Here is a 10881-nt window from a genome sequence, read left to right as displayed (position 1 = left end):
GAGACATCATCCACCTTGTGCTGCGGGGCCCTACTTGGCCATCATGTCAGTAGCACCCTCTGACCTCTAGAGGGAGCCCCGTGAATGACGAAGAGGAGCAGCTGTGAGCCTTCAGGGAATGGGGGGCTGGAACCTTGAATCACCAGCTGTCCTGGGGAATGGGGCTCATGTCTGGGCCACATATCCTAAGTTCACTGATGACCTTTAGTGTCCTTTGGGCAGGAATGCCCTACTTAATTTACTTTGTCTGTTCTGGCTCCCCACCCATCTCTGCCCACTGCCAACATTTATCTATTTGGGGGTCACGATTCTTTTTTTTTTTAAATCACTTTCATTTTTATTTATAATCAGAAAACAATTAGAAGTTAAAGGGGGAAGGTATCTACAAACAACAAGTGCTGGAGAGGGTGTGGAGAAAAGGGAACCCTCCTACACTGTCAGTGGGAATGTAAATTGATACAGCCACTATGGAGAACACTATGGAGGTTCCTTAAAAAACTAAAAATAGAACTACCATATGAATCAGCAATCCCACTCCTGGGCATATATTCCAATAAAAACATGGTTTGAAAGGATACACGCACCCCAATGTTCATAGCAGCACTATTTACAATAGCTAAGACACGTAAGCAACCTAAACGTCCATCGACAGAGGAACGGATAAAGAAGACGTACATATACACAATGGAATATTACTCAACCATTAAAAAGAATGAAATAATGCCACTTGCAGCAAGATGGGTGGACCTGGAGATTATCATACTGAGTAAAGTAAGTCAGACAAAGACAAATATCATATGATATTGCTTATATGTGGAATCTTAAAAAAAATGATACAGATGAACTTATTGACAAAACAGAAACAGACTTACAGACTTAGAGAATGAACTTATGGTTACTGGGGGTGGGGGGAGGGATAGATTGGGAGTTTGGGACTGACATGTACACACTGCTATATTTAAAATAGATAGCGGCCGGGCCCGGCCCGGTGCTTCACTCGCGCTGCAGACCCCGCCTTGAGTGCGCAGCTCTCCGGCCCGCGTGAACGCTTCCCCCAGACACCACCACCCTTTGGAATGGCCAGCAGGGGACCTGCCTACGGCCTGAGCCGGGAGGTGCAGCAGAAGATTGAGAAACAATACGATGCAGACCTGGAGCAGATCCTGATCCAATGGACCACCGCCCAGTGCCGCAAGGATGTGGGCCGGCCCCAGCCTGGGCGCGAGAACTTCCAGAACTGACTCAAGGATGGCACGGTGCTGTGTGAGCTCATTAATGGGCTGTACCCCGAGGGCCAGGCCCCAGTGAGGAAGATCCAGTCCTCCGCCATGGCCTTCAAGCAGATGGAGCAGATCTCCCAGTTCCTGCAAGCAGCCGAGCGCTACGGCATCAACACCACTGACATCTTCCAGACTGTGGACCTCTGGGAAGGAAAGAACATGGCCTGTGTGCAGCGGACACTGCTGAACCTGGGTGGGCTGGCGGTAGCCCAGAGCAATGGGCTCTTCTCTGGAGATCCCAACTGGTTTCCCAAGAAATCCAAGGAGAACCCTCGGAACTTCTCAGACGACCAGCTGCAGGAGGGCAAGAATGTGATTGGGTTACAGATGGGGACCAACCGCGGGGCATCTCAGGCAGGCATAACCGGCTACGGGATGCCACGCCAGATCCTCTGATCCCACCCACAGCCCTGCCCCCGCCTGCCATGAATGGTTAATATATATATATGTGTGTGTATATATATATATTTTAGCAGTGACATTCCCTGAGAGCCCCTGGAGCTCTCACACTCCCCTCTGCCAGGGTTGGGGCCTGGCCTGTCTCCTCTGAGGGTGCCTGACAGTGGCCTCCCCACCGTGCTTACTAATACATTCCCTTCTCCAAATCCACCAAAATTGGACCAACTGGCCTCTTTTCCCCAGGACCAAAATTAGGGGGGCATCACCCCCTCTCCCCACCATACCTCTTCTCTTTCTCTCTGGCCTCTCTTCCCCTGAGCCCTGTGCCCTAATCCATTCGTTGGCTGGGAGTCAGGGATGCTGCCTAACGGCCTTCTCCCCACAAGTACGCCTCGCCCACAGCTGTGGCTGCAGGGACTTAATTTATAGGGAGGGGTCTGTGGCGGCTGCTCCCCCAGCCCCAGCTGGACTGCACTCACCACGCTTCTGAGGCAGCCTGCCCTGGCAGAGGCCTTCAGGCCTCTCATTTTACATTCCCCTCTCTGTGGCTAAGGGGTGGGGGTGAGGGGACCAGGGAGGGAAGGCTGCCCACCATGGGCTGGGGCTTGAAGAATCTGAGTTTGATGATTTAAATAAAGAATCTGTCTTTTTAACAAAAATTAAATTAAAAAATAAAATAAAATAGATAACCAACAAGGACCTAGTGTAAAATAAATAAATAAATCATAAAAAAGGAAGAAAATAAAATAAGAAGGTATCATGTTTTACAACAACATTTTAAAATCAAATATGATTAGATGGCAAGATTTATACTCCAAATATTATAATAGGACGTTGAGAGAAATTAAGGAAGGCTTAAAGGAGGTACATGCCATCTCCATGGACTGGAAGACTCAACTTGAAAACCTCTTATTCTCTCCAAAGTGATAGAGACTCACTGCCATCCTGGTCAAAATCCCAGCAGGTTTTTATCCCCGCTGTGTGTGTGACTATAACAAGCTGATTCTAAAATTTTTTTTGTTGTGGTAAAATATATATAACAAAATTTACCATTTTAACTGTTTTAAAGTATACAATTCAGTGGCATTAAGTACACTCGCAATGGTGTTTGGATAGATTCTTGACTGCTCAGGCTAGCCTGACCTCACCATCAGGACCCAAGCACTTCCTTAAAGGAGACTCTGGATTTTAGCAAAGGGGTGCAGTGGGTGTATCTAGAAAGCAACCAGTCTGGGACAAATGTATCTATCTAATCTCATCCAGGCTTCTGTCTAGGAATAAACAATGCTCTGCATCATGGTTAGCTTTAGTTTTTCCCTTTAAGCTGACTGTTGGAAGCACTTCACCACTATGTTCTTTTTTTTCTCACTTTTTTATTTAGGAATATTTCAAACACATCGAAGAGTTGACAGTATTGCATAATGAACATCTAGATTCCACCCACCTAGATTTAACAATTTGCAACATTTTGCACAACAATTTTTAACATCAGCTTTCTTTATGCTCTCACCCATCCTCTCATTGTGATTGTGTTTGTCGACACCCGCTTTTTTCCTCCTAGACCATTGGAAAATAAGTTCAGGCATCAAGACGCTTCACCTTATAATGCTTCAGTATGAATTTCCTAAGAATAAGAACTTTCTCCTACAAAACTTTAATACCCCAAGTGAGAAAAAATATTTTTTATATAGTAGTGTATATATGTCGATCCCATTCTCCCAATTCTTCACACACACCCCTTTCCCCCTTGGTGTCCGTATGTTCGTTCTCTATGTCTGTGTCGCTATTTCTGCTTTGCTAATAGGTTCATCTGTACTATTTTTCTAGATTCCACATATGAGCGTTAATATACGTTATTCGTTTTTCTCTTGCTGACTTACTTCACTCTGTATGACAGTCTCTAGGTCCATCCACGTCTCTGCAAATGATGGAGCCTCAGTTCTTACAAAGGGGTTTCCCTGGAGACTCCTGACAAGTACCATCAATTCTGTCTAATATGAACGACAATCCTTTCTAGTACCAAACATATTCCTAACAATACAGTATTGACACTGTCTCTACCCAGCACAATGTGTATCATATTGAAAAGTACCCCTCCCGATATTAGAAGTAATTGGCAGCCCCTATAACCCAGAGCCTGCTGAAATTATTCACACTTGCAATCCTAAAGGTGTTTAGCCTGCCTGCTGACCCTGCCTCGCCCATTCCTTCCCCCGGGAACCACAATAAAAACTCTTGCCCATATTATACCCTTGTTCTCTCTGCCTCCTGGCTAACCCGCCTGCTTCCCATGTGGCCCTGCATGGTGAGGCACGCCCCCTCCTCTGGGAATTGTGAGAAACCGTCTTTTCAATGGCAATTGTTTTCTGATCTGTTGGCCTTACCATACCTGAATAATAGTTAAACCTACATTTGAAAACAATTATGCAGTTTACAGTTAAGGGAAGGTATGGTAACATCTCAAATGAATGCTAAACGTAGAAGTTGCAGATCTGTGTAGGTGAATCAAGGGAGAATTGCAATGGCCTGTCCAGTACTAGATTAAATTAAGTTAAATTCCTCCCAAGACTAAATGGCAAAATGAGATTCAAAGTCAATGACTATAATACATGCTGATTTATCAGGTAAAGAGATCATTTAAAAGAGAAAAAGCAGAACTAATCACTTGATTTCCTTACTTGTAAAAGGGCAATTTAACTACTTCCCCAGCAGTCTTCAGATTTTCCTTATTTTAAGAGCAGTATAGGGACTTCCCTGGTGGTGCAGTGGTTAAGAATCTGCCTGCCAATGCAGGGGACACAGGTTCGAGCCCTGGTCCGGGAAGATCCTACATGCCGCAGGGCAACTAAGCCCATGTGTCACAACTAGTGAGCTTGCGCTGTAGAGCCTATAAGCCAAAACTACTGAGCCTGTGTGCCACAACTACTGAAGCCCGCGTACCTAGAGCCCGTGCTCCACTACAAGAGAAGCCACTGCAGTGAGAAGTTCACGCACGGCAAGGAAGAGTAGCCCTGGCTTACCGCAGCTAGAGAAAGACTGCGTGCAGCAGCAAATACCCAGAGCAGCCAAAAATAATTAATTAAAAAAAAAAAAAAAGAGCAGTACAGAGCATGGCATCTATTTCCATCCAGATATGTGTGTCACTTACAGATTCAACATAATCTGTTTCAAAATCTCAGCTGCCCCCCCCGAAATTGACAAACTAAAATTTATACGGAAATGAAAGGGACTCAGAATAGCCAAAGCTATCTTAAAAAGAAAGAAGTAGGAGGACTTGCACTTCCTGATTTCAAAACTTGCTACAAAGCTACAGTAATCAAATAGTGTGGTACTGGCATAAAAATATACATATTGGTCAATGAAAAAGAATTGAGAATCTAAAAATAAACCCTCACATTGATGATCAACTGATTTTCAAAAAGGGTGCCAAGATAATTCAATGTGGGAAAGAATAATCTTTTCAATGAATGGTGCTACAACACTGGATAACCTCATGCTAAAGAACAAAGTTGGACCCTTTGCTTACATCATACACAAAAATTAACTCCAAATGGATTATATACCTAAAAATAGAGCTAAAACTATAAAACTTTTAGAAGAAGGAGTCTAAGAAACTTAGGAGTAGGTCTTCATAACATTGCATTAGGCAAAGTCTTCTTAGGTGTCCATCAAAAAAGTGAAAAGACAAATCCACAGAAAGGGAGAAAATATTTTCAAATCATGTAGCTGTTAAGCAACTTATATCCAAAATATACAAAGTATCTTATAACTCAATGACAAAAAGGCAAATAAAAATTTAAAAATAGGCAAAGAACAGAGAGAGAAACGAAACTGAGTTATTTGTAGTGAGGTGGATGGACCTAGAGTCTGTCATACAGAGTGAAGTAAGTCAGAAAGAGAAAAACAAATATCATATGCTAACGCATATATATGGAATCTAGAAAAATGGTACTGATTAACCTAGTGGTGGGGCAGGAATAAAGATGCAGACGTTGAGAAAGGACTTGAGGACACGGGGAAGGGGAAGGGGTGGCTGGGATGCAGTGAGAGAGTGGCATGGACATATATACACTACCAGATGTAAAATAGATAGCTAGTGGGAAGCAGCCGCATAGCACAGGGAGATCAGCTCGGTGCTTTGTGACCACCTAGAGGGGTGGGTTAGGGAGGGTGGGAGGGAGACGCAAGAGGGAGGGGATATGGGGATATATGTATGCATATAGCTGATTCACTTTGTTGTATAGCAGAAACTAACACAACATTGTAATGCAATTATACTACAATAAAGATGTATAAAAAATAAAATAAAATAAAAATAGGCAAAGGATATGAACAGATATTTCTCTGAAGATATACAAATGACCAATAAGCATTTGAAAAGACGCTCAGTTTCATTTGTCATTAGAGAAATACAAATCAAAAGCACAATGAGATACCAATTCACACCCAGTAGGATGGTTATAGTAAAAGGGACAATAACAAATGCTGGTGAGCAGTTAGTGTAGTTGGAAACCTCATGCACTGCTGGTGGGAATGTAAAATGGTGCACTTTGTGAAAAGTCTGTCAGTTCCTGAAACAGAGTTATCCTATGGACAGAAATTCCACTCCTAGATATACAAGAGGGATGAAAACATATGTCCACACAAAAACTTGTACATGAATGTTCACAGCAGTATTATTCATAGTAGCCAAAAAAATAGCAACAACTTAAATGTCCATCAACTGATAAATGGATACATCAAATGTGGTACAACCATATAATGGAATATTTACTCAGTCATAAAAAGGAAGGAAGTATTGATACATACTACAAATGGATGACTCTTAAAGACATTATTATAAGTGAAAGAAGCCAGTCACAGAAGGCCACATGTTGTATGATTCCATTTATATGAAATGTCAAAAGGGCAAATCCATAGGGACAGAAAGTAGATTAGTGGCAGCTGAGGGATGGTGCGGGGTGGGGGGTTGGTGGGAAATAGGAAGTGACTGCTCACGGGTACAGAGTTGTTTTGGGGATGATGAAAATGTTCAAAAATTGATTGTGGGTGATGGTTGCACAACTCTGCAATGATTCTAAAAAACAATGAATTGTACACTTAGTGAATTGTATGTTATAGGAATTGGGTCACAATAAAGCTATTTTAAAAGTGTGTAACTGACTTAACTTAGATGCATGAATGGTGTATTCACAGCAAGGTGCACCATTTCCATTGCATGATGGAAGGAATGTTTCAAATTCAAGGTAGCCTTTAGGCTTCCATATTATTTTGCGTTATGTTTTATGACATAATAGATTATTACATGTAACATACTGTTTTACTTTACTATCCTGTAGTTGAGAAAATAAAAATTATAGTTGCTTGAAAAAAGTTATTTCCAGTAGCCATTTAGTTTTTTCCAGAGAAATTGAACCTCATAGAGCTTAGAGTCTACCTAGTCCAAATCCATCAGAACGAATCATTAAAACACAGAGGCAACAAAAGCACAGGTACCATCTCCCAAGCCTCAGGCAGGCCTCTTCACTTAGAATATTATGGGTGTTTGCTTCCCCTGTATCATCACTGGCTTGGTGTTTTCCCATTTTTGTCTGTATTAACTGTCTTACTCTATTACAGTCTTTTATGCTAAATTTAAACCATCTTCTGAGAGGTATAGGAGGAGGAAGTTCTGGAGAAGGAAAGTCTAAGACAGGAATATGTCCTTGAGGGACTTCGCTGTGGTCCAATGGTTAAGAATCCGCCTTCCAGTGCAGGGGACTTGGGTTCGATCCCTGGTTGGGGAACTAAGATCCCACATGCTGCAGGGCAACTAAGCCCGCGCCACAACTACTGAGCCCGTGCGCTCTAGAACCTGTGCGCCGCAACTAGAGAAGCCTGTTTGCCACAACAAAGAGCCTGCGAGCCACAACAAAAGTCACTGCATGCTGCAACTAAGACCCGATGCAGCCAAATAAATAAATAAAAATTAAAAAGTAAAATGTCCTTGAATTTCTCTACGTTTGCTGCAGACTTCTTCCAGGGAACTTGATATACCTCTTTAAATTTGTGATCTTGGTTGCCTGCTCTTCTATATTTATTTTTTTCATTTCTCAGGGTTTGCCTTCAGTGTGTGGTGTTGGTGCTCATTCTTTTTACGAAGCAAATATAGTAGTGAGTCTCAAGTCCCTTTCAAAGAGTCTAAGACTCTTCTGGCAGGTATCTATAAAAAGGCTGTACAGGCTTCCCTGGTGGCGCAGTGGTTGAGAGTCCATCTGCCGAGGCAGGGGACACGGGTTCGTGCCCCGGTCCGGGAAGATCCCACATGCCGCAGAGCGGCTGGGCCCGTGAGCCATGGCCGCTGAGCCTGCGCGTCCAGAGCCTGTGCTCCGCAGCGGGAGAGGCCACAATAGTGAGAGGCCCGCGTACCGCCAAAAAAAAAAAAAAAAAAAGGCACCAACAGCTTTGTCCTTGACCACATTCTTCTGGGCTTTCTTCTGTGGCTCTATGTTGCCCTTTTCCTGTACCTTCCGGGCTCTGGGATTTCATTTCATTCTCTCTCCAAGCTAGTATGTTGGCCTGTTCCTATTTCATGGGTGCTGGCAGAAGTTACCAGACTCCTGGATCAAATTTCACTGCATGGACTTTATTACCCACAGCACAGGAAGCAGCATCAGCATGACACATGCATGATTTTTTTCTCACCACTGTCTCCACAATCCCACGGTGGTGACGCAATGTGGGCTTGATAGTCTTTGTGCACACAGTGAGTTTGCATCACAGCTGGGAAACACTGAGCTTGGGGAACCTCCTATTTTATGGCAAGCAGTACGCAAGCCTGCTCTTTGCCCCAGGAAAAAACATTACCACATCTCTCAAGGCTGCTTGTTGCAAACACAATCCTGGGAAATGGCCAGGGGAAAGGGTGGTCAGGGACTTGCATTCTTGGCATACCCAGCAAGAAATGAGAGACCCATGGAGAACTGTCTCTCCCAACACATCTCTCCTATTTCACGTGTGTTGACCTCCCCAAAGGGCTCCCCTGGGCGATCCACCATCTAAGAGCTTCCTGTATGCAGTGCTAATGACAACCAGCAACAAGCATAAAAGATAAAACTTTATTAATGCTCACACCAGTGGGGACTCTCAAAGTAGGTGGGACTTCATCAGCTGGACGTAGGTGATGACAGGGTAATGGGAGAAGTGGCCAGATTACAGAAACAAAAGTATTTATGCATTAATTAAGGGTGGGTTAAATTTTGTATGAGGTGTTATCTGATTGGTTGGATTTGGATCCAAGGAAGATTTCACAGATGCTGCCGAAAAGGGAACATGTTAGCTCAATACATGTGAAGTACTGGGGTGTCAATGAAAGAGTGAGGGTGTTGGGGCCATGCAGATGGGAGGACATTGGTGGGACATCCCAGGGTTAAGTGGGACTTATACCAACCTGTTGTCACTCAGAACAAACTGATGGGCCTTCCTCACCACAGCATGGCCAGTGGAAAATGTTACACAGATAATCTAAGCTCTCACTCGAGTTATAACTCCTTCTGAACAGTCTGCTTTAGTCTCCTGTCTTTGGAATAATACACATCTGCCTTTATTGACACCTCTGTAAATGACAAGAAATTGACTCTTCCGATTTCCCTGCAGCTCACAGTTGGTCTGCTCTCGGGCTCTGTTGATAAAGGTGGAGGGATGCGGTACTTCTGTCATTTTTGGAGATCTTAGGCATCATTCCCTCCCCTCTCCAGAAAGGCATTAAGACATCAGGACATATTCACAGAGTTATGATTAATTTCTAAGATTTTGCAACGCCACTGATTGTCTGACTATGTAGTGCCACATCAGGCACTTGGCTTATATCCTGGTCAATCAGGAATTTCCTCCAAGGCTGCCTGTCTATCATTGTAGTAGGCGTGTCAGAAATTCCTTTTATAGTGATAAAGTGGCCGAATGATTACTGCTACGTAAGCAGGCTAAAGGCACTAAGGGGGCAATTCTGGGTTCCTCCAGCCTCATGTGTCCGTCATCCCATGCAGTTTGCTGAGACCCCTGACATTGTGGAGGACTCTCAGAGGAACCAGGTGGGCATGGGAAGTGGTGTAGCTTACACTGCTGTGTCCAGGCGGCACTGCTTTACAGTTGAAGTGAGAAGAACACAAGTGAGAAAAACTTCAGCCAAGCCTGGGTCAGCCTTTGTAAACTGGCTGGGGCTCAACCGCGTGGCACCCAGGATCCCGAGCTGAACAGAAAGAGCAAAAGAGATATCGGGAGTGCTCCGACGCTCACCCCTCACATAGAAAGATGACGGAGACACGTGGCTTGTGACTACTCTTCTTCTCACGGCTGTCTGCGCTCACAAACCAAAATTACCTTTTTTCTCTTTCTTCGGCTGCGCGGCTTGCCGCATTGGAAGCGTGGAGTCCCAAGCACTGGATCGCCAAGTAATTCCCTAAAATTACCTTTTTTAATGGCAACTGTGGTTCTCCCTGCTGCTAGTTTCCAAGGGGGCAGAGGCCAAGTACAGGCCAAGGACCATTAGAAATGGAATCATAATTACACGGTGCAAAGCAAGCATGAATGGAGTAGCAATCAGAATGGTTTCACTCAAGATATCCTTGCTGATGGCTTAGGGAACATGATAAGAAGGAATAAAATATGTGAGAACTCCACTAAAGTTTTACTCGATATTAAGAAGTAAAAGTGTTCTAGTTGTGGTGTCCACAGACCTGATCTGAGCTATACATTGTAGGGTCATTGTCCGTCACCTGATTCTCACATCTGAGCCAGTTTACAGCCCTAGGGCCCCTTAAATCGAAGGGGAGGGAAAACTCCCTAGGAAAGACCCTGCAACTTGGCCACTCTTCTTCCTCATCTCCCACACGGGATCTGTGACCATTTACCAGAGTGATTGTGTATTGTAGGAAGGAAAATACCCAGACTTTTCAAGGATTACTAGATGGGCTGAAGTAGTTCACTTCCTAAGCCCCACAATGGAACCTGTGAATAGGTGACTTTGCAGATGTCCTGAAAGATCTTAAGATGGGAAATTATCCTGAATTATCCAGATGGGGCCAATGGCATCTTAAGGGTCCTTATAAGACGGAGTCAGGAGGGTCAGAGAGAGAGGAGATGTGATGAGAAAAGTGGAGGTCAGAGTGTGCTGAGCCATGATCCAAGCAAAGTCGGAGGCCTCTAGGGGCTAAGAAAGGCAGAG

General features: G+C 44.1%; 1 protein-coding gene across 1 annotated transcript; it reads left to right on the top strand.

Moving 5' to 3' along the window:
- The first annotated feature begins 961 nt into the window (after positions 1–961).
- LOC307187536 (transgelin-2-like) lies at positions 962–1816 on the top strand. Its single transcript, XM_079923735.1, is given in 2 exon segments — positions 962–1238; positions 1242–1816. Coding segments are annotated over 2 exon segments (597 nt in total). The 5' UTR covers positions 962–1076; the 3' UTR covers positions 1677–1816.
- The last annotated feature ends 9065 nt before the right edge of the window (positions 1817–10881 follow it).

This window comes from Stenella coeruleoalba (genome assembly GCF_951394435.1).
Source record: "Stenella coeruleoalba genome assembly, chromosome: 6".
Lineage (NCBI taxonomy): Eukaryota > Metazoa > Chordata > Mammalia > Artiodactyla > Delphinidae > Stenella > Stenella coeruleoalba.
Note: the sequence above shows the minus strand (reverse complement) of the source record. Positions and strands in the feature narration are given on the sequence as shown.